This window comes from Sus scrofa, chromosome 16 (genome assembly GCF_054392235.1).
Source record: "Sus scrofa isolate SSC_HxYL_T2T_F1_AM1 chromosome 16, Sscrofa_HxYL_maternal_Yorkshire_Landrace_v2.0, whole genome shotgun sequence".
Lineage (NCBI taxonomy): Eukaryota > Metazoa > Chordata > Mammalia > Artiodactyla > Suidae > Sus > Sus scrofa.
In genome coordinates this window covers 46620134-46644655 of record NC_139398.1, presented here as the reverse complement: position 1 = coordinate 46644655, position 24522 = coordinate 46620134, and the positions used below count along the sequence as shown (strand labels likewise).

The 24522-nt window shown below is 37.5% G+C and overlaps 1 protein-coding gene across 17 annotated transcripts in view; it reads left to right on the top strand.

The window, feature by feature from the left end:
• PLPP1 (phospholipid phosphatase 1) overlaps positions 1 to 24522 on the top strand; it is a 137526-nt gene that overhangs the window by 90782 nt on the left and 22222 nt on the right. For 9 of the 17 annotated variants that reach the window (XM_085001560.1, XM_013984778.3, XM_085001556.1 and 6 more), the window contains 2 exon segments: positions 11444 to 11595; positions 16856 to 17136. In XM_085001560.1, the coding sequence (XP_084857686.1) occupies positions 16856 to 17136 (281 nt within the window). In that variant the 5' untranslated portion in view covers positions 11444 to 11595. 17 annotated transcript variants of the gene reach the window in all.

Sequence of the window (24522 nt, the reverse complement as noted above, 5' to 3'; positions counted from 1 at the left end):
AATTGTTTTAGTTATGGCTCTATTGGTTGCCAGGAGTAGAATCCTTTTCTAACTAACTTAAGTAAAATTGGGTTTTGTTGAAAGGATACAAGCCACTCTCACAACCCTAAGACAGCAAGATCAGTGCAGCACTCTTTTAGTGGGGAACCAACGCTGCTTTCACCTTTTCTCACTCTCAGGGGTCAGATGAGTCACTTCTGTTTTCTTTTTTATTTTATTTTGCTTTAAATTTATTTTTTTATTACTCACTGAATTTATTACATTTATAGTTGTATAATGATCATTACAACCCAATTTTATAACATTTCCATCCCAAACCCCCAGTGCATCCCCTCATCCCCTAACCTGTCTCCTTTGGAAACCATAAGTTTTTCGAAGTCTGTAAGTCAGTATCTGTCTGCGAAGAAGTTCATTGTGTCCTTTTTTTAGATTCCACATGTAAGTGATAGCATTTGATGTTGGTGTCTCATTGTCTGACTGACTTCACTTAGCATGGTAATTTCTAGGCCCATCCATGTTGCTATAAATGTCGTTATTTCCTTCCTTTTAATGGCTGAGTAATATTCCATTGTGTATATGTACCACCTCTTCTGGATCCACTGCTCTGTCGATGGACATTTAGGTTGTTTCCATGTCTTGGCTATTGAAAATAGTGCTGCAATGAACATTGGAATACATGTGTCTTTGCGAGTCATGGTTTTCTCTGGATAGATGCCCAGGAGTGGGATTGCTATATCAAATGGTAGTTCTATTTTTTTGCTTTCTGAGGAATCTCCATCCTGTTTTCCACAGTGGTTGCACCAATTTACAGTCCCACCAACAGTGTCATAGGGTTCCTTTTTCTCTACACCCTCTCCAGCATTTATTGTTTGTAGACTTTTTGATGATGGCCATTCTGGCTGGTGTAAGGTGGTGCATCATAGTGGTTTTGATTTGCATTTCTCTAATCATGAGTGATGTTGAACATCTTTTCATGTGTTTTTTGGCCGTCTGTATGTCTTCTTTTGAGAATTGTCTGTTTAGATCTCCTGCCCACTTTTGATGGGATTGTTTGTTTTTTTGGTAGAGTCACTTCTGTTTTTTTTGCAGACCTGCTTTGTCTTCAGTCTTTTCTTCAGATAGTCTTTCTTATGCATGGCTCAATGCTGTTTGCCAGCTCTCACCGAGTCAGACTCTGTTCCAGTTCCAAAATTTCCAAAGAGGACTCTGGACTAAGTCATCTCTTTGTCTTAAGTGGGTCAGTAAACAACTGATGATTTGGTCTTCCCCTTCATTCTTTTTTTTGGGGCGGTCTACATTCAGGTTTAGTTGGGTTTTATTTTGTTTTGGGGGTCACACCTACGGCATATGGAAATTCCCAGGCTAGGGGTCAAATTGGAGCTGCAGCTGCCAGCCCACACCACAGCTGTGACCTACACAACATCTCACAACAACGCCAGATGCTTAACTCACTGAGCGAGGCTAGGGATCAAACCCGCATCCTCATGGATACTAGTCGGGTTTGTTACTGCTGAGCCACAATGAGAACTCCAAGGTTTAGTTATTTAGTGAAAATGAAATGGGATTGGGTAATGACTTTGATCTAATACATCTCATGGGTTTATATGAAAGATTGAAAATATTAGTACTAATTTTAAAATAGGAATTTCTAAGTCTCTCAATTCAAATTCTCAAAAGGATAGTGTGCCTTTGTGGTAGATTCATGCTTATTTTCTTATCATTCTTTACTAAAACTCTGTGGTTTGGTTTTCACAACTTTTTCCTTATTAAAACCACTTTTACTAAGTTTGGCAATTGAAAACTCATCAGACACTCTGGACCAGTCACCCACTCCTGAAATGCTGTGTCCGAACTTTGCCTCAATGACAGTGCTTTCTCCAGACCTTCCCTCAGCCCACCAAGTCTGCTGCCTCAGTGGATCCTCTTGCTGTGCTCATCATCCCTTTAATATTGCTATTGCTCTGTGCCTTGCCTTTTACTTCTTTTCACTTCATGTCCATCATACCTGGTTTCTTTTATCTCTGTGGTTTCAGGGATGCTTTATATCCTCAAATCTCTGTCTATCTACCAGAGCCCTTCTACTGAGATTCTGACTCTGATAACCAGCACCTTTTTGAATATTAACACCTAGAGCCTCAGCAATTCTTATTCTCTTTTGAAACTGCATAGCTCTTTCTACCTCTGTTGTAATTATGTCTTTGCTGCAGTTATATACTGTGTTTTATTCAACTTTGTATTCCTGGTATCATCTCACAGAATTTCCTGCACAATGGATTCACTCAATACTTGCCCACTTGACCATTCCTTTTTTTAAAATGGACAAATTATGCTGGTATGTGATTTCGTTTCCTTTCTAGCCTCAAAGTAACCACAGAGTTTTTTTTTTTTTCTTTTTCTAAATCTATGAATAATTTCTTTCGGAGTCAAAGAAAAAAAAAGCAACCTAATGTTAATGGATATGCTTAAGAACATTTTTGAATATATTTGGTCTATTGATAAGATTTTTTCTTGAGAATAGGATGTAAAGCCTACTGACTTGTAGGCACTAACCATGTGGATTTAATTTCTGTAGTACGTATTTTCTCTTACATCAAAAGAAATACTCATTAAAAAATACAGGGAGTTCCTGTCGTGGCTCAGTGGGTTACAAACCTGACTAGTATCCATGAAGATATGAGTTCAATCCCTGGCCTCACTCAGTGAATTAAGGATCTGGCATTTCTGTGAGCTTTGATGTAGGTCGCAGATGTGGCTCGGATCCTGCATTGCTGTGGGTGTGGTGTAGGCTGGCAGCTGCAGCTTTGATTTGACCCCTACCCTGGAAAGTTGCATATACTGCAGGTGCGGCCTTAAAAAAGCAAAAAGCAAAAAGCAAAAAAAAAAAAAGAAAGAAAGAAAAATTCAGTCAATTCAGAAATATGCATTGTAAACACTGCAAGTTTCTATTATGTATAGAGTTTTAGAAGTAAAATGAACTCTAGAAATGTTGCTTCTTTTTAAATACAAAATAAATTTGCTCATTTGGTTAGAGTGTGGCTATTGGTTGAAGGGTGAGCATTTAGTCATTGGATAGGGCCAGCAACAGCTAAAATTAAAGATTTGAGTATTCACCTCCACAGTGTGTGCAAAAGGTTTCTGCTGTGACTGTGGTATTTGTATTAAAGGCTGGAGCATTTCATCCTCTTTCTCTGTATGCAGATGATTTGGTGCATAAGAGGATAGTCTGAATTTCAGATATGAGAGGCAGTGTAAGGTTCAGTTAGCAAAGTCAGCTCCAGTTTAAATTTTTTTTTTTTTTTTAAGGGCCGCACATGCGGCATATGGAAGTTCCCTGGCTAGGATTCGAATCAGAGCTGCAGCTGCTGGCCTAAGCCACAGCCACAGCAAAATGGGATGCAAACCACTTTTGCAGCCTACACCACAGCTCACGGCAACGCTGGATCCTTAACCCACTGATCAAGGCCAGGGATCGAAACTGTGTCGTCATGGTTACCATTGAGCCACGACAGGAACTCCTGATTTTTTTTAAAGGTTGCATTTATTAGAACTTATAGTTTTGGGAACCTGGTTAGTATCTTAAGACTTAAAAAAAAAAAAAAAAACAAAACTGTGTACCTTTTACATTTGCATCTTCACAATATAAATAGTAAGGGAAGCAAGGATAAAGTCTCATTACTTCATGTGCTAATTGTAGGGTGCTCTAAGGAAAAAAGCCCCCTAATTCATAGTTAAAATTAAATGTAAGGGTTTTCTGTGACTTTAATTTACTCTCTTTTTTCCTTCCTACTTAATCAAATTACCTAAGGTAATACTTTAACATGCACCTGCAGGCAAAGGGTATTAGGTTTATTTGTTTTACTTTATTGATAAGAGATTTCTTTCCTATAGCACTGTTTTTCATTCTCTGAAATTCTCAGGTTCTCGTCACAATATATACCTTTAACAAAATAGGTTGTTGGGGCTTCCTCTTGTGCCCTTGCAGGTTAAGAACCCAATTGGTATCCATGAAGATGCGGGTTCGATCCTTGGCCTTGCTCAGTGGGTTAAGGATCCAGCATTACTTACTGTAAGCTGCAGTGAAAGTCTCAGGTGTTGGTCAGATCTGGTGTTGCTATGGCTGTGGTGTAGGCCAGCTGCTGCAGCTTTGATTTGACCCTTAACTTGGGAACTTCCAAATGCCACAGGTATGGCTCTAAAAAGACCAAAAAAAAAATTTTTTTTTTTTTTTTTTTTTTTTTTTGCCTTTTCTAGGGCCGCACCTGCAGCATATGGAGGTTCCCATGCTAGGGGTTTAATCAGAGCTGTAGCCTCTGGCCTATGCCAGAGCCACAGCAACGCCAGATCCAAGCCAAGTCTGCAACCTACACCACAGCTCACGGCAATGCCAGATCCTTAATCTACTGAGCAAGGCCAGGGATCAAACACGCAACCTCATGGTTCCTAGTTGGATTCGTTAACCATTGAGCCATGATGGGAACTCCTAGATATTTATTGTTGTTTGTTTTAATAATCTGAAATAAAAAGTATTTATGCTAAAATGTTTCAAAATATTATTGGAAACTTGACATTTATCTCTGTATATTTAGATACTATCATTGTAGCTAACTTTATTCATTCCTCTTGAAAGATTAAGAATGCTGCTATTTTTGTTTTCTTCAAATTAAAAGGGACTATTTTATTTTATTTTTAAGTGATTACCTCATTAGGATTAGTGACCATCTATCATCTCATATAGATACGACATTAAAGAAATAGAAAAATTTTTTTCCTTGTGATGAGAACTCAGGATGATGTTGTACACAATGGAATATTACTTAGCCATGAAAAAGCATGAAATAATGCCATTTGCATCAATGTGGATGGACCTAGAGCTTATCATACTAAACGAAGTTAGACAGTGAAAGACAAATGTCATATGATATCACATATATGCGGAATCTAAAAAAAGGATGCCAATGAACTTTTTTGCAGTATAGAAATAGACTCACAGACTTTGAAAACAGTCCTATGGTTACCAAAGAGAACACGTGAGGGGGAGAGGGATGGACCAGGAGTTTGGGATTGGCATATGCACACTAAGGTATATAGAATGATTAGCCAATGGGGACCTGCTGTGTAGAGAACTTTACCCAGTATTTTATGATGAGCTATGTGGAAAAAGAGTCAGAATGAATGTGTGTACATGTATAACTGAATCACTTTGTTGTATAGCAGAAATTGTCACAACCTTGTAAATTAGCTATACTTCAATACAACGTTAAAAAAATGAAAAAAATTTTAATGAAGACAAAAAAGAACTCTTAGGATGAACTCTTAACCATTTATAAAGTAACAGCAGTGTTAATATTCTTTATCATGTTGCACATTGCATTACTAGTACATATTTATCTTATAAATGGAAGTTTGTACCTTTTGACTACCTTCGTCTGATTCTTCCCCCCACCCCCAACCAGTGCCTGTAGTAGCTACGAATCTTGTCTCTTTATGAGTTTGTTAGTTTGAAGTATAATTGACCCACAAGTTTATGTTAGTTTCTGGTATACAATATAGTGATTCAATATTTCTATACATTTCAAAATGATCACTATGATAAGTCTAATTGTCACTTGTAACCATGTAAAGATATAATTATTGACTATATTCCCACATTATACATTTCATACCTGTAACTCATTTATTTTGTAACTGAAAGTTAGTGCCATTTAATCTCTCGTTTATTTCTCTCCTTACCTGAACACCCTCCCTCTAACAATAACCTGTTTGTGCTCTGTGTCTAGGATTTTGGCTATGTTTGTTTTTTTTTGTTTTGTTTTTGTTTTTTTTTTTGTTTTGTTTTGTTTTGATTCCTAGGGCTGCACCCATGGCATATGGAAGCTCCCAGGGTAGGGGTCGAATGGGAGCTATGGCTATGGGCCTACGCCACAGCCACAGCAACTCGGGATCTAAGCCATGTTTGCAACCTACACCATAGGTCAATGCAATGCCAGAACCCCAACCCACTGAGTGAGGCCAGGGATAGAACCCACATTCTCGTGGATACTGTTCAGATTTGTTTCCAGTGCACCACAATGGGAACGCCCTTGTTTTTTATTTTAGATTCTACATATGAGATCATACAGTATTTGCCTTTCTCTGTCTGACTTATTTCACTTAGTATAATATCTTCTAGCGGAGTTCCCGTCGTGGCGCAGTGGTTAACGAATCCGACTAGGAACCATGAGGTTGCGGGTTCGGTCCCTGCCCTTGCTCAGTGGGTTAACGATCCGGTGTTGCTGTGAGCTGTGGTGTAGGTTGCAGACGCGGCTCGGATCCCGTGTTGCTGTGGCTCTGGCGTAGGCCGGCGGCTGCAGCTCCGATTCAACCCCTAGCCTGGGAACCTCTATATGCCACGGGAGCGGCCCAAGAAATCTCAAAAAGACAAAAAAAAAAAAAAAAAAAATCCTCTAGGTCTATGGCATTATTTTGTTCTTTTTTATGGCTAGTATTCATATATATACACGTGTGTGTGTGTCACATCTTTTTTATCCTTTCATCTCTTGGTGGGCACTTAGGTTGCTTCCATTTCTTGGCTATTGCGAACACAGGGGTGCATATATCTTTTCCAATTAGCATTTTTTGTTTCTTCAGGTAAACACCCAGGAGTGGAATTGCTGGGTCATATGGTAGTTCCATATTTAGTTTTTTGAGGAACCGCCATACTGTGCTCTATAGTGGCTGCACCAGTTTACATTCCGACTAACGGTTTGTAAGGGTTCCCATTTCTCCACATCCTTTCCAACACTTGTTATTTGTTGTCTTTTGGATAATAGCTGTTGTTACAGTTGTGAAATGACATCTCATTGTGATTTTGATTTGCATTTCCTAGATGATTACTAATGTTGAGTATCTTTTCATGTGTCTGTTGACTATCTGTATGTTTTCTTTAGAAAAATGTCTATTTAGATCCTCTGCCCATTTCTAAATCATATTTTTTTCAGGTCAAGTTATATGAGTTTTTTTGTGCACTTACTATATTAACCCCTTATCAGATACATCATTTGCAAATATCTTCTCCTATTCAGTAAGTGGTCTTTTTGTTTTGTTGATAGTTAACTGTGCAGCTTTTCAGTTTGATGTAGTCTCATTTAATGTCTAATTTGCTTTTGTCTCTCTTGCCTGAGGAAACATTACCAAAAAAAAAAAAAAAAGTTGCCACAACTAATGTCAAAGAGGTTACTGCCTATGTTTTCTTCTAGAAGTTTTATGGTTAGATCTTTAAGTCTTTAATCCATTTAGATTATTTTTGTGCATTGTGTGAGAAAGTCCAGTTTGATTCTTTTGTATGTAACTGTCCAGTTTTCCAACACTCTTCATTGAAGGGGCTGTCTTTTCCCCATTGTATATTCTTGCTTTCTTTTTCATAGAGTAATGCCCATATAAGTGTGGGACTACTTTTTTCCATTCTCTCATTTTTAGTCTCTATGTGTCTTTAGATCAAAAGTGCATCTCTTGTAGGCAGCATATATATAGGTCTTGTTTTTTTATGTATTCGGCTACTCTTAAGTCTTTCAGTTAGAGCATTTAGTCCTTTTACATTCAAAGTAACTATTGATATGTATGTACCCAGTGCCATTTTGTTAATTGTTTTGGAGTTGTTCTATGGTTCTTTTTTGTTTATTTCTTTATTTACTGTCTTTCCTTGTGATTTGATGACTATCTTTAGTGTTATGTTTGGACTCTTTTCACTTTTGTGTGTATATCTATTATAGATTTTTTTGATTGTGGTTACCATGTGGTGTGTGCGTGTGTGTGTATCTTTTTTTTAAGTTTCAGATCTCTTAAGTTGGAGTGCATTTTAACACCCTTCATTTTTACTCCTCCCTCTTGTTTACTGTTTATGATACCATGTTTTACTTATTTTGTGAACCCCCTTTTACTTATTTTGGATATACAGATGACTTTACTGCTTTTACTTTTGTCTTTTAACCTTCCTACTAGCTTTACACATGCTTGATCTACTACCTTTACTGTATATTTGCCTTTACTAATGAGATTTTTCTTTTCATAGTTTTCATTTTTTTAATTTTGGCCTTTTCTTTTCCACTTAGAGAAGTCTCTTTAACATTTCTTGTAAATTTGGTTTCCTTGTAGTGAACTCTTTTAGCAATTGCTTGTCTGTAAAACTTTTGATCTCTCTTTCAAATCTGAGTAAAAGTGTTGTCAGGTAGAGTATTCTTTTTTGAAGGTTTTTACTTTTCATCATTTTATTTTTTGACTGTACCTTCAGCTTGTGAAAGTTCCTAGACAAGGGATTGAACCCATACTGCACAGCAGTGACCTGAGCTGCTGCAGTGACAATGCCAGATCCTTAACCTGATGTATCACAAGGGAACTCTCTACTTTTCATCACTTTAAATACATTGTGTCACTCCTTTCTGTCTTGTAGAGTTTCTGTTGAAAAGTTAGCTGATAGCCTCATGAGGGTTCCCTTGAATGTAACTTGTTGCTTTTACCTTGCTCTTTTCAATGTTCTCTCTTTGTTTTTAATTTTTGCCATTTTAATTATAATCTTCTTGGTGTGGTCCTTTTAGGGTGGGTCCTGTTTGGGACTCTGCTTCCCGGACCTAGGTACCTATTTCCTATCCCAGATTAGGGAAGTTTTCAGCTCTTAATGTCTTTAGATATGTTCTCTGTTCTTTTCTTTCTCTCTTCTCCATCTGAGACCCTTATAATGTGGATGTTAGTAAACTTGATGTTTTCCCAAAGATCTTTTAAACTGTCCTCATTTGTTTTTTCTTTTTTCTCTTCAGTTACAGTGATTTCCACTATCGTATCTTCTAGTTCATTGATCCATTCCTCTGTATCATCTAATCTACAGTTGATTCCTTCTTTTATTTCAGATATTGTATTCTTCAGCTCTTTTTTGGTTCTTCTCTATATATTCTAACTCTGTAAAAAACTTCTAACTTCTCACTCTGTTCATCCATTTTTCCCAAGTTCTTTGAGCATCTTTATGATCATTACCTTAAACTCTTTTTCAGGTACCTTGCTTATCTCTGCTTCACTTAGTTCTTCTTATGGGATTTTATTTTGTTTCTTCATTTGGAATGTATTTCTCTGCCACCTCCATTTGCCAAATTTACTGTTTTTATACCTATATATTTGGTAGGTTGGTTACATTTCCTGATCTTGGAGAAGTGGCACTATATAGGAAATATCCTACGTGGTCCAGCAGCACACTTCCCTCTGGTCATCAGAGCTACATGTTCTAGGGGTGCCCTCTATGTGGGCTGCATGGGTCCCTTTTTTGTGGCTGGCTGACAACTATGGGTACACTGGTAGGTGTGCGTGACTCTTAGTCCTGTTGGTTACCATGCCCTGCCTATGTGGGACTTGGTGGTGGTTGGGGCTGGTTTGTGGCTTGGCTGGCGGCATGGCCTCTTGTCCTGGTAATGGCTGCAGGTGGTTGGACTGGATCCTGACATGGATGGCTGAGGGGCCCAAGGAGTCCTGGAGCTGGTGTTGGCATGCTGTTGGGCAGGGCCAGACGACTACTGGGGGAGGGCCAGATCTTTAATTCAACTCACTTTGGTGCTGTGGTGATCTGGGACTTGCATTATGGGCAGTATTGGGGTCCGGGAGGACCTGGGGCTAGCGCCTGCCCTCTGATGGACAGAATCAGGTCTCGGGATCTTTGGCTGTGGGACCTGAAGGTTCTGGAGCTGATGTTGGACCACTGTGGGCAGTGCTGAAGCCCAGGGATTTTGACTGCAGGGCCTTGGGATTCCAGGGATGGTGGAATGGGTAGGGTTGGGACCCATCAGATCATGGTGCTGGTGCCTGACCCCCAGTGTGTGAGGCCAGGACCAGGGCTAGTGCTGGCCCACTGGTGGATGGAGCTGAGCCAAATAACTAGTTATATGGTGTGTGGTGGTTTCCAGAGGTCCCAGGGCTAGTGGAAGCCAGCCCACTTGTGGATGGGGCTGGCTCCTATAGTGGGTGGGGTCATGTCCTGGGGTGGCTGAGGGCTTAGGGGGGTTCTCCAGTAGACAGCCTTTGGGTGGGTAAGTCTGTGTTCTAGCCCACCTAGCTGCCTGGCCAGGGGTTGGTGCCGTCTGGTGAGCAGGCCTAGTTTGGCATTGATTGGCTAGAGGGAGGATTCTGAAATGGTGCCTGGCTTAGCAGTGTCCTCATGGTGGAATGAGCTTAGGGTCTTCCTGTACTACCTTATTGGCCGCTTTTCACATAGTAAAGACTTCTTATGGGTTGACAACTTGGCAAATTGGCTAACACAAATAAACTTTGGTTCATGTATTCGGAGTCAGAATGGAAAATAGCAAGATAAATAAAGAGAACCAGCAATGTGCTTCTGCTTTTCATTTGGCCTTTGCATATTGAGTATATTTAATATTTGTTGTGTACACATCAGGCAGAGTGGCAGAGGCTTGGTTGTCATTGAGTCTTTAGGGGTTAATGGCATTTACGAGAACTGTAAATGGTCATGAAGACTTGGTGCTTCATGGAAAGAACACTTGAATATACGGTGAGTGTGTTGTGTTAGTTTAGTAGTTATGCTTATTACTATTGGGAGAATGGGTCACTTAGGGAAAGAATCATCCATACTTGGAAAAGTTTAAAGCAGATTTCATGTTGAGGGTTTCTGCTAAGTTCTGTCTCTTAGAAATCAGTCCTAGTCAGTATGCTGTAGTATTAATCAGAATGGCTGGGTGCAGTGAATGAAATGAAGGAGGCCTGAATTCTTCAAGTTCATATTTAGGGAAAAATTTAGACATTTTAGGACGTGAGTGTGAGACATGATCTATAGGGAAAACAGTGGTAATGAAGAAAGAAAGAATTGTCTTTTAGGTGCTTTTGTGCTTGATTCCGTTTGGCTGTCTTTTGTTAAGAAACTTGGTTTAAATTCACACTCCTTATCATAGCACTTCTAAACTTGCTGTATACAGTATAGAAACAAGTGGATATATTATATTTAGATACTGTGATAACTTAGCCAAAGACAGTGATCTATCTAAATGTGATAGTAATATCAAGATAAAATGGGGAATGCCCAAAATGCTTTGTTCCTTTGGAAGCAAAACTCTGGTTTGGAAATAGTGTTGAAAAAATCCCCTATGATTAAATGACAACAAGAGCATGAAAAGAGGTTCTTTTCCCTAAAATCAGTTTAGAGTCTTTCAGCAGAAACGAAGGGAAGAAGTTGCTCTTGGTTAAATTGGCTAATAGAGGACTTGGAGTCATTGTTCTCTGTAGAAGAAGGATCTTTACCCTGAGCTGTAATTTTTCTAACTTCTGTTGCATGCATTGCTACATTTCCTTTTTCCATGTGCTCTTATTTATTTTCATGGCAAATGTATTTTTAAACACAGTCTGTGGGATTATTATTGCAATTAATTAGTTTTGATATTTTCTTTTTAATGATATTTTCATTTATTCCTTTTGCTAGCTGGATTGCCTTTTGCAATTCTTACTTCAAGGCATACCCCCTTCCAACGAGGATTATTCTGTAATGATGAGTCCATCAAGTACCCTTACAAAGAAGACACCATACCTTATCCATTATTAGGTGGAATAATCATTCCATTCAGTATTATCGTTGTAAGTTAAATCCACTTTTCCAAGTTTATCACTTTTGGGCAACTGGCTTAATTTTGTGTTAATATGTTAATGATTGAATGAATAACCATCTAAAACAATGTTTTTTAACCTTTAATGTTATTTAATCAAAATAATCTCAGCTATTTTAAGTGGGTCCAAAAGGGTAACAATGTGTAATTAGGAGAAACTTACTGAATATATGTAGGCTTTATGCTAATCTCCTCCAAGTCATTGTGATTTTGTAGAGTTCTAATTTGCTATTGTTTCAGTAATAATGCAATAGGTAACTATTATATCAATGTATTTCTAGTATACATTATACTTGGATATTGTTTTATAACTTATTGAAACTGTGTCTATGAACCGGCTTCTAGTTACTGAGTTCTGGAAGAGAAAATTTGCTAACTAAGGTTAAGACTTCGTTTAACCCACATTTAATTTAAAGAATTTTTTACATAATGGCAGAAATGGGAGATAAACGCTTAAGTTCTATATATATAATTAGCAGCGAACACAAAAGAATTTTTACTGGTACTAAAACACAATAGTTTTCTAGGATTTTGGGTGAGAATGCTTAGAGAATGTGCTCTGGGGAAAAGACTTTAAGTGATTGGACTAGGTGATTGTTATACTCTCTTAACTGAGAGAGTCTATGAATTTAATTAGGTTTATGTTCCATAGCTTGTAACTTCAGAAATTAGAGTTGATGGTAAAAGCAGAAAATATGGTCTCAACCAGGAGATAAGCATATATATCTTGTCTGTTTTGGAGTTTATTAAAAAGCAAAACAAAATTTCCTAATTTAAAAATGTAAACCTCTTACTGCAGAATGATCACAGCTCCTTATTAGCACTGAAAGTTAACTCCTAATTTGCAGTATGTAATTCATAAAACAAAACCTCTGCTATACAGATACTTGTTTCACAAGCCTGAAAGGCAGAGATGGTGCCTTGTTCATCTTGCATCCTCACTGCTTGCTGTGGAGCCTGGCATGTCATAGATGCTGGAATGAAACTGGAGTGATTATGTTGTGACATTGGTGACTCTTCTACTGTATAGTGGAATTTTAAGAAATCAGTGGTCCCTTTAATCGAGACAGATTTTACACTGAGTTTTTACTATTAAAAGAAGTAAATCCATGCCTATGATCTTTGCATTAAGGAAGGAGTAGGAATAGGATCTTCTTAAAAAGAACATGTTTCTGAGAGATTACTAGCTCTTTAAATAGAAACATTTTAGTAGGATTCCTAGGCAGATAGTAGCTGATTTCGGACAAAGATTCAAGTACTCAAACACTGCTGCAAATGTACTTCTCTTTCAGTTCTGCTTGTCTTTGTGTCTAAGAAAGATGCTGCACAAGCAGAAGTATAGACACCTGCTATAGACCAGAGGCCCACAATAAGATAGGGTGCTGGTGCTGGGCACCATGTGGTTGTGTGTAGCCTGCACAGCAAGCAGAGGGCCTGACAGATACTCAGTTATCAAAAAAAATTTTTATAGTGTATTAACTTGGAAGTTTTTATTGTTTCACCATCACCTGCAAGAAGGTTGAATGTAGTTTTCTTGAAAAAGAACAGACTTGTTGAAAAGTGCTATAAAAGTACTATTTTCATATCAATCGAATCAACAAAGACACAGCTTAGGGAAGTGGTTTTATGTACTAATTTAAAATAATTTCTGTTTATTAACTCAGCTTTTTGCAGGTAGCACTTCACTAGACTTGTATATGTTTAATTTTATTTTCTAGAAAGTAAATCATGTCTTTAAAAAAAAAATCAGGATTCTAATTGGGACTTCACACCAGGCCTTTGACATGATTGGCAAATGAACCACAAATATATTAGTAATTGAGGGAGCCTAGTAGAGAATCAGAATTAATATAGTTTCTCAAAAGCCAAAGGGGAATTTCAGTAAGGACCAAATGGTCAGTGATGTCAGATACTACGGAAAAGGTAAGATTTTGGTGATAAAAATCTGGTCTGATGAGACCATTTTGACTTTTTTTGGAGAGAGATTTTGGAGAGAATAAAGGGAATGGAGGTATTTAGAGATATTTTGGAAGGTGAGATTTTAGACTATTCTTTTGGAAAGGATTTTAGACTGTTCTGACTGAAAGACATGTAACTATAGTGACAGTTTACAGGTGTATAAAATCATCTTGGTTGGTGGAGATATGAAGGGAGATAGTGAAAAAATATTGTAGTGCATAGGTTTTAAATGGTTGAATCACACTGATTTAGGTAATTTTTTTTGTCTTTTTAGGGCCGCACCTGCAGCAGATGGAGGCTCCCAGGCTAGGGGTTGAATTGGACCTGCAGCTGCCAGCTGTGCCACAGCAACACAGGATCCAAGCTATGTCTGTGAACTGCACAACAGCTCTGTGGCAATGCTGGATCCTTAACTCACTGAGGGGGGCCAGGGATCAAACCCGCATCCTCATGAATACTAATTGGGTTCATTACCACTGAACCGTAAGAGGAACTCTGCCTAAACATTATCTTTAGTTCTTTAATAATTTATCCTATCTTTAGAATCTGAATAAATAATGCATGACGAGTAGTCCCTGCTCTAAGATTAGGGCACAGTTAGCTTACTTGTGGACTTTACCAGAGGCTGAGTTAGCATAAATGGCTCAAAGGGCAGGATAAGGTAGTAAAATGAAATGAAAATATGGCTCTCATGTATAGGTGAAATGCACAGACATATTCCTGCATTTAATTTAGAACTGATTTAGAACATCTCCATTGTCTATTCTTCTCAATAAAGATGGAGTGCTTAATAAAACATGATGTTAAGTTGATGGCATTTTAGTTTTAGAATCCCCTCCACCCTTCCCCAGTATTAAGAGTTAAGTTTCAGCATATACTGCTTCTGTAGATCAGCTTTTATTCTGTGCCTAGTGCTCTGAATGTTCCTAATGAATTTATTTTTAGTCATCAGTGGCAAAAACCAGGGTTTGAATGGCTCTAAACAGTGATCATTATGACTAGAAAGACTTGCAAAGATCAATACTTCGTTTTGGAAAGTAGTTGAATGCTTACGCAAGAAGAGCTGACAGCTGAGATGTGGAAGTTTCAACTGCTCAAATTGTAGTTTAGATTAATATATTTGGCATACATTTTATTTATTAGTTTTGTTTTTGTCTTTTTAGGGCTGCACCCATGGCATATGGAAGTTCCCAGGCTAGGGGTCAAATCAGAGCTGTAGCTGCTGGCCTACACCACAGCCATAGCAATGCCAGATCCGAGCTTCGTCTGCAGCCTACACTGCAGCTCATGGCAATGCTGGACCCTTAACCCACTGAGTGAGGATTGAACCCGAGTCCTCATGGATACTAATTGGGTTCGTTACTGCTGAACCAAACAGGAACTCCTATTTGGGAGTCGGGGTGTATACACAGATATATTTGCTTTTTAGAGCTGCACCAACGGCATTTGGAGGTTGAATCAGAGCTGCAGCTGCTGGCCTACACCACAGCCACAGCAATTCGGGGTCTGAGCTGCTTCTGCGACCTACACCAGAGCTCACAGCAATGCCGGATCCCTAGCCCACAGGGCGAGGCCAGAGATCAAACCTGCATCCTCATGAATACTAGTTAGATTCGCTTCTGCTGTGCCACAATGGGAACTCCCTATTTGGTATATGTTTTAAATTATCAAAGATCAACTCCATAACAAAACAGTAGAGAAATCCTTTTTTGCTACTAATCTATCAAGGCAGTTGCTGGAACACCTTAACAGTCCAAGGAAACTCTATATTTTAATACAAGGCCTCTGGTGTGGTCATAGTGGAGGACCCCAAGCACAATTGCAGAGTTATGATATCCCCAGAAGTACAGTTGGTTTTCTTCTCCTGTGAGACCTGTTCTCAGAAATGGTCATTCACATTAAGGATTATAACAAGGAATACATTTCTGTGAGGCTTAATGTGTTAGTTAAACTAAGGGTGTTCACTTTTTACCCAGAGGTAGCACCTTCAGTTGAAATTCATTGACCACCAGCTCTATTTTAGGTCACTGTGACTAAAAATTCAGCTTTCTATCAGTGACTAAAAATTCATTCTTGCTTTTGTAGAGTTCACAGTCTAGTTGTCAAAGTTACAACATTCTAATTTTGGAATTCCAGGAGCCAGTGAGCCAAATGAAGAAAATGTTTGATATCAGGTTCTTGAAATCCCTTTTAGGAGGCAGCCATTTATTTCACCTTTGCTGAGACTCACCCTGAAGACAGTCCTCACTAAATGGAAATGTTTGAATGCTTTGTAAAATTGTTTATGTAAATTTAAGACTAGCGGGTGGAACTCTTAAGTGAAACTTTGTGATTTATATCCACCCCCAATATAAAATAGCAAGGAGATCGTTTTTGTTTAAGAGTTTCTTTTGGTCTCAGGTAGCTAGAGTGTGGCATATTTTATCAGCAGATGTAATTTTTTATAATGTTATTTGATACTTTAAAATTTCTTTGGGTATTGATCTATGAACTTGGAAAGTATTTGGAAGCCTTTTTATGCCTTTAAACTCGTTACACTGCTGTGCGCTCGCATACACACTCAACTAGAATCTGGGAAGGCTGTAACTCCCATTTTACAAGAGTCAGTGAAAAAGAAAGAGGACGGTGTCACTTGAAATGTTTTCTTGGAGAAGAATGTCAAGTGTGTGTTTGGTCTTTTAATGAGACTTGTGAGGGAAGCTGGCCCTGAAGGTTTCCTGGAGAGGCAGGACTGGGAGGCCTTGTCAGCTGATCTCTGCCCTCTGTACCCTTTGGCTTCAGTGTTACATCCCTGCTTTTATTATAGTAGCTTTTTCTCTCTTTGAAACTATTTTACCCTTTTTAACATGATGGATGTTTTTGATTCTAGGACTGTTTGATGAAAATGCAGACTCTGTCAGATACGCTAATTGGTGAAGTTTTTATTCTTTGAACAAACCATGTTTTCTGTCCTCCATGGATATATCATTGTCTACTTATTAAGACTCAGTTTATTTGAATAGAAGAAAAGAAATAAGGTCTTTTGTGTCAAAAAAATGTAGACAAACTATTTTGGCTTAGCTACTACTTTGTAAGGTATCAATTGATCTAACACCTATTTTTGTGGTCTGGAATTAGATATTTTAAGTTGCTCTCCATTTGAAAAGGAAAAAAGAGGAAGGTGTTTTTTAAAACAAATATTTTATTGTGATTTACCATTTTCTTTTCTGTTTTACTTTGTTTAAAGTGCCCGGTTGCTGCTTTAACATATTGTTTTTCTGTTTCTTTTTCAGATGATTGTTGGAGAAACCCTGTCTGTTTACTTTAACCTCTTGCACTCGAATTCCTTTATCAGGAATAACTACATAGCCACTATTTACAAAGCCATTGGAACATTTTTATTTGGTGCAGCTGCTAGTCAGTCCCTGACTGACATTGCCAAGTATTCAATAGGCAGGCTGCGGCCTCACTTCTTGGATGTTTGTGACCCAGACTGGTCAAAAATCAACTGCAGTGATGGTTACATTGAAAACTACATATGTCGAGGGAATGCACAAAAAGTGAAGGAGGGCAGGTGCGTTAAATTTTTAATGCTTGTTTTGTCTTGTGTATTCTTGGAATAGAAGGTTTCAGTGATTGGAGGATGAGCCATCCGCTAGCTTAGAGAGGAAGCTAGTGTAATCTCTAGGAGGTGAATCGAGATCATGTTTGATCTATTTTTGCTACTTATTCTTTTTTCCCACTTTATTCCTATACTTAAGAGCATTTAAGCAGCTCTTTTCATTATCAGTGTATAATAATGTAAAAGGAACCTTTTAGATCATGCAGTCCCAGGTCAGGAAGCTTTTTTTTAAGTGCCAGATAGTAAGTATTTTAGACTTTCTGGGCTGTATATTGACCACTATCCAATAACTTTGCCTTTATAGCAGGGAAGAAACAGTCAGAGACAATCCTGAATGAATGGGTGTGGCTGTGTTCCAGTGAAACTTTAATGATTACATAAACAAACTATAACTTGTAGACTGCCCTATGGATTATAGTTTGCTTACTTTTTTTTGCTTTCTATGGCCGCTCCTGTGGCATATGGACATTCCCGGGTCTGGGGTTGAATCAGAGCTGCACCTGTCAGCCTACACCACAGCCCCAGCAACACCGGATCTGAGCTGCATTGTGACTTACACTGCAGATTGTGGCAATGCCAGATCCTTAACCCACTGAGTGAGGCTTATGGACACTATGTCAGGTTCTTAACCTGCTGAGTCACAGTGAGAACTCCTGCTTTCTTCTGATCTAGTCCAACCATGTATGAAGCTCTGCTAGATCTCTTAGCATTCTCAGAGTATATTTTTTGTAAAGTAACTTCATGCATATTTTGATAGCTCTAGGTCCTCTGGGTTGCCTTCTTAAAACACACTTGCTATTTTTTACATCTGGAGGAGCACTGTTAAGACATGAATGAAAAAAAAGTTTTTGGAACCCCAAAGGTCTAATTCCTTTGATTTGTAGACGAGCAAACCGAGGCTCAGTAACATTAAGTAAAGCCATTAATTAGTAGCAGAGCAATTCCTCAACCTAAGTCTCTGAATTGTTGGTCTTACGTGTTCTATATGTTTAACTTCCTAAATAGGAAAAATAGCTAAATAGGTAGCTATTTTCATTTTCCTTTATTTATATGATTCCCAGACATTTATTGTCCTTGGTTTTCTTTTAAGTCAAACAGGCCTGCTAGTAGTCCTCAATATTTGCATATAGTGGGGATGGAAAAAAACTCTTGATGTAAGGGCACGTGTTATGCTATATGCTTGTAATTCAGCAGTGAATAAGACAGCTCTGGTTTCTGTCTTCAAGGAGTGTTGGGTAGCAGGGAATACTTACATTAAACAAATGCTAACAACATTAAACAAATGCTAACAGTGGAAGAGAACTTCTCTGTTGATAACAAGGCCAGACTTCAGAGGCTATTGAATGCATGCTTTGAGATGGTGATGTGAGGACTGATGGGGTGTGAAGTGTTAAGGGACGAAAGTGACCTAAGCAGTAATTTTTTGAGAAGTAGATAGTAGAAGGTGCTGTTTTTGATTTGAGCTTAGGTAATAGCACGCATTTTTTTGTAAGAGGGAAAGAATGGTCCAGAAATGGCTTTGAGGAGTGATGAAGACATCAAGACCAGCACTGGACTCTTAAGGTGTGAGATGTGAATATCTCATTCCTGCTTTAATAGTGATACAAGGCCAAACAGCATCCTAGGGAAAGGCTTCTTAATTTATTTGGAGATGTTGTGAACCTTCAGTGAAGAATTTGAAGACACAGGAAAATATAGAGGACTTTAATAATAGATTTGGAATTCCAGAACGTACGGTGGAGGAATTGGGTTAGAAGGGATAAACAGTGGCTTGATTGGAGAAGAGGAAGCTTATTTTGACAGAAATTGCTTCTAAATTATTGTTCAGTTTGTGAACTGCTGTTTTGATATTAAGTCCTCTAATCCTTGAATATGGTATATCTTTCCATTTATTTGGTGTTCTTTGTCTTAGCGATAGTTTTCAGATTTCAGTGTCTGTGTCTTACACACGTTTTGTTAAATATGTAAGTTTTTAATGTTTCTTGATGTTATTATGAAAAAGCCTAAAACATTTTTTTTAATTTATTTTTTTTCCCACTGTACAGCAAGGGGATCAAGTTATCCTTACATGTATACATTTTTCCCCCACCCTTTGTTCTGTTGCAACATGAGTATCTAAACATAGTTCTCAATGCTACTCAGCAGGATCTCCTCGTAAATCTATTCTAAGTTGTGTCTGATAAGCCCAAGCTCCCGATCCCTCCCACTCCCTCCCCCTCCCATCAGGCAGCCACAAGTCTCTTCTCCAAGTCCATGATTTTCTTTTCTGAGGAGATGTTCATTTGTGCTGGATATTAGATTCCAGTTATAAGTGATATCATATGGTATTTGTCTTTGTCTTTCTGGCTCATTTCACTCAGGATGAGATTCTCTAGTTCCATCCATGTTGCTGCAAATGGCATTATGTCATTCTTTTTTATGGCTGAGTAGTATTCCATTGTGTATATGTACCACATCTTCCGAATCCAATCCTCTGTCGATGGACATTTGGGTTATTTCCATGTCCTGGCTATTGTGAATAGTGCTGCAATGAACATGCAGGTGCATGTGTCTCTTTTAAGTAGAGTTTTGTCCAGATATATGCCCAAGAGTGGGGTCATGTGGAAGTTCTATGTATAGATTTCTAAGGTATCTCCAAACTGTTCTCCATAGTAGCTGTACCAGTTTACATTCCCACCAACAGTGCAGGAGGGTTCCCTTTTCTCCATAGCCCCTCCAGCACTTGTTATTTGTGGACTTATTAATGATGGCCATTTTGACTGGTGTGAAGTGGTATCTCATGGTAGTTTCGATGTGCATTTCTCTTATAATCAGCGATGTTGAGCATTTTTTCATGTGTTTGCTGGCCATCTGTATATTTTCCTTGGAGAACAGTATGTTCAGTTGTTTTGCCCATTTTTCCATTGGTTGATTGGCTTTTTTGCTGTTGGGTTGTATAAGTTGTTTATATATTCTAGAGATTAAGCCTTTGTCCGTTGCATCATTTGAAACTATTTTCTCCCATTCTGTAAGTTGTCTTTTTGTTTTCTTTTGGGTTTCCTTTGCTGTGCAAAAGCTTTTCAGTTTGATGAGGTCCCATGGGTTTATTTTTGCTCTAATTTCTATTGCTTTGGGAGACTGACCTGAGAAAATATTCATGATGTTGATGTCAGAGAGTGTTTCGCCTATGTTCTCTTCTAGGAGTTTGATGGTGTCCTGTCTTATATTTAAGTCTTTCAGCCATTTGGAGTTTATTTTTGTGCATGGTGTGAGGGTGTGTTCTAGTTTCATTGCTTTGCATGCAGCTGTCCAGGTTTCCCAGCAATGCTTGCTGAATAGACTTTCTTTTTCCCATTTTATGTTCTTGCCTCCCTTGTCAAAAGATTAATTGACCATAGGTGTCAGGGTTTATTTCCAGGTTCTCTATTCTGTTCCATTGGTCTGTCTGTTTTGATACCAGTACCATGCTGTTTTGATGACTGTGGAAAAAGCCTAAAACATTTTAAAAATTGATGTCTAGTTTTTTGTTGTGTTTAGAAATACAACAAACAGTTTTTATATTACCCTTGTATCCTATAACCTTGCTAATATAACAATTTATTAGTCGGAGTAACTTCTTTTATAGGTTTCTCAAGATATTCTTTGTTCCTATTCATATTGTCTGTGAATGAAAAGAGTTATACATCTTTTTTTCCCTCCCATATTGCCATTTATTTCTTTTCTTTGTTATATTATACTGTCATAAGGCAGAAACTTAAATCCACAGCTATGTCACAGATTTTGATATATTGTATCTTCATTTTCATTTAATTGGAAATACCTTCTAATTTCTCTTTTGCTTTTTCTCTTTGATCTATGGTTTGATTTCTGGTTTAATTACATTGGGATCAGAGAACACAATGTAATTTGTATGATTAGAATGCTTTTATATTTATTGAGGTTTGTTGCATTATCCAGCATGTCCTCGAGAATGTACCATGTCTATTTGAAGAAAAAGTGTATATTCTGCTGTTTTCATGGTAGAGTATTCCATAGATGTAAATTAGGTCAAATTGATAGTGTTATTCACATATTCTCTATCTGTATAAATTTTTCTACAGAGATGTTTTTGCCAGTTATTCTTAGGAGTTTGAAAATTTCAATAATTGTTGAATTGCTTTTGTTCTTTAATTTCTGTCAGCTTTTGTTTCATTTATTTTGTGATTCTGCTGTTCAGTGTATAACGTCTGTCACTGTTCTTTTTTCCTATTGCATGTACCCTTTTCTATATGAAATATCTCTGTTTCTAGATATATTCTTTGTCTTAAGTCTGTTTTGTCTGATAACAATATATAGCCACTTTAGTCTTTTTATGTTTGTTTGGATAGTATATATTTTCTGTAAGTAAAACTTTTAGTTTATTTGAATCTTTGAATTTAAAGTGTGTTTATTGGATATTTAAAGTATGTAAGTCAGATCTTGTTGATAATTTTTAATCTAGTGTGAAAAATCCCTGCTTTTGGATTAGAGTATTTAATTAAATTCACATTTAATGTAATTATCCATGTGGATTTAGGTCTGCCATTTTGCTATTTTTTCATTCTTTGTCTCATTTTGCTTTTTTTTAAAAAAATTGAGGTGCACTTGACATATAACATTGTATTATAACATTATATTAGTTTCAGGTGTAATTTCTTTTTTAAATCTCTTTTAATTTCTATTCTTCCTATATTGCTTTCTTTTGTACTGCACAAATATCTTTGGTATAAAATTTTAAGTATTCTGCTGACATTTAATCTAATTTTTCAGTTATTTTTTGATGTCTTTCTAGGGATTACATTTTTTTGAACATAATTTTACCTCAAGTTAATGCTAACTTTCTTATGGGAAAATTAGCCTTTCGTACACAGTATAGCTCTGTGCCCCCAACCTCCACATACGCTTTGGGTTATTATTGTTATATATATTACATCCATATATATTATAAACTCAACAAAACTGTGTTGTAATTTTTTGGGGGCTGTTTCCACAACATGCGGAAGTTCCCAGGCCAGGGATCAAACCTGCACTGCAGCAGTGACCTGAGCCATAACAGCAACACTTCTGGATCCTTAACTGCTAGGCTACCGGGGAACTCCCTGTGTTGTATTTTTTGCTTTCAAAGAAATTAATAGAAGAAATAGTGAAAGTCTCTTCAATGAGTAGAATAGGTAGTGGATCTTAAGAATTTAAAGATACAGGAAAATACAAGTTTCTTTATTTATAGAACTGGATTTCCAGAATGCACAATAGAGGGACTGGGATTTAAGTTACCATCTGTTGTAATTTCTTTAGTATTTTTGTGAATCAGGTTTGCTAGCAACAAATTCTCTTTTTTTTGTCTGGAAGTATCTTTGCTTTCGTTTTTCAAGAATAGTTTTTCTGGATATAAAATTCTTTGATGGTATTTTCCTTTCCATATATAGAGTATGCTGTCGCACAGTCTTCTGGTTTCCATTTTTTCTGATGAGAGATCACCTATTAGTTGTGGTCTTGTTCACCATGATGAGATGTATAGTTTTCTCTCATACTGCTTTAGCTAATTTTACTGTGATGTGTCTAGCTATGGTTCTGGCTTTATATTTGTACTGCTTAGAGTTTGTTGAGCTTCTTTATGGTTTTCATCATTCTAGTCTTAGAATGAAACTCCGTACTTTTCCATCAAGCACTATGCCTGTGTCCCCAAGAATGTATTTCCTCTATCACCCAACAGAAAACAGACAAGATAACTCAAATGTTTTCCATCCACTAAGAAATTTAAGAAAGTCACAGTGATGATAAAGGTTTACCTAAACTCCAGAAAGTGTTTTTGTAAATGATTGTTAAGGACACAATTCCTCACACATGCATTGTTTTCTCTGGTTCAGGCATGCAAGTCTTAGCTCAGACTTTTCTTGTGACCAATCTTATTGAGAGATTTTTCTTTCTTACACAAGCCGTTTGAACAAAATTTGAAATAATATAATTGAGTTACAGTGGTATAAAAAGAATTACGTTTTTCGGTCTGTGTGTCATACTCCCTATCTCTTCCTGGTATACCCGAATTGGCCAGCATGTGCTATTACTCTGATTGCACTGTTGACCTAAGTACATTGGGTTCTCACACACCATCATTTAACATTTCTACACCAACCCACATGCAATTGTCCACTTAAAGTCCTGTGTAAAGGTTAGGAAAACATTCTCTTCCAGAGCATTATGAATATCTTAGATAACTCAAATTGCAGAGCTATGTATATTACAAGTCATTATTACCTATAGTTTTCAATGGAGAATGTGTTGGTAAGTTTGGTGGTTCTGAAACAAGGATAAAAGAAAATCAACATAGAAATGAAATTTTAAGAAGACCCGTGTCTTATGAGAAAAACATGATTTCCATCAGTGTTTCTAGAATGAATTAGTTGTTGATAGTTTCAGAGTTGTGTAGCAGTGGTACATAACTGTGGGTTTGCATTGCTGTTCTGTCGTGGAGCATATTTTGGTTCATACAGAAGACTTGCTATTCTTTTTCTCTTGAATTTTAAAGTCAGGATGCCAAAAATGTAAAAACATCTCCGTCTGGACATTATTTGTAAGTTTATTAGGATAATAGTGTAATCTGCTCTTTTACTTTATTTCTCTCCACAGCCTGCCCTCTGTAAGTTTTTAACTATAAAATTATAATGTTTGATGGAGAGAAGGGAACATAAGCACCCAAAATAGGTCATTTTTGTTGACTATAAATGAGTCAAAGTTGCATCTTAGGATGAGAGTACCCTTCTGCAATTTTGGTTTTGGTATTGATTTTTTTTTCCTATTTGTTCTCTTATTTTTCTCTGTCTCCCTTCTCCCCTCCTGCACATGTATGCACTCTTGTGCTCTCATATCCCAGATGGACTTTTACTGGACTTCGTTTGTGGTGGCCATTGGGTCCTAAACATGGAAGTGAGAACATAATGGACTGTAATGAAATACCTTATAATTGTAATATCCAGAGAGTTCCTATTCACCATTTAAAATTAATACCTGGAAATTTGCTATGAAATAAGAGGGGCTTATATTTTTTATAGTACAACATACAACTACCATTGGTTGTAGCAATTAGAATAGCATTACTTTCAATTTTTTTTTTTTCTTTTTTTTTTAGGGCTGCTCCCACAACATATGGAAATTCCCAGGCGAGGGGTCAAATCAGTGCTGTAGTTGCTGGCTTAAACCACAGCCAAAGCAATGCCGGATCCTCAACTCACTGAGCGAAGTCAGGGATCGAACCTGCATCCTCATGGATACTAGTCGGATTCATTTCTGCTGTGCTACGACAGGAAGTCCTACTCTCAGTTTTTGAAAAAAATTACTAATGGG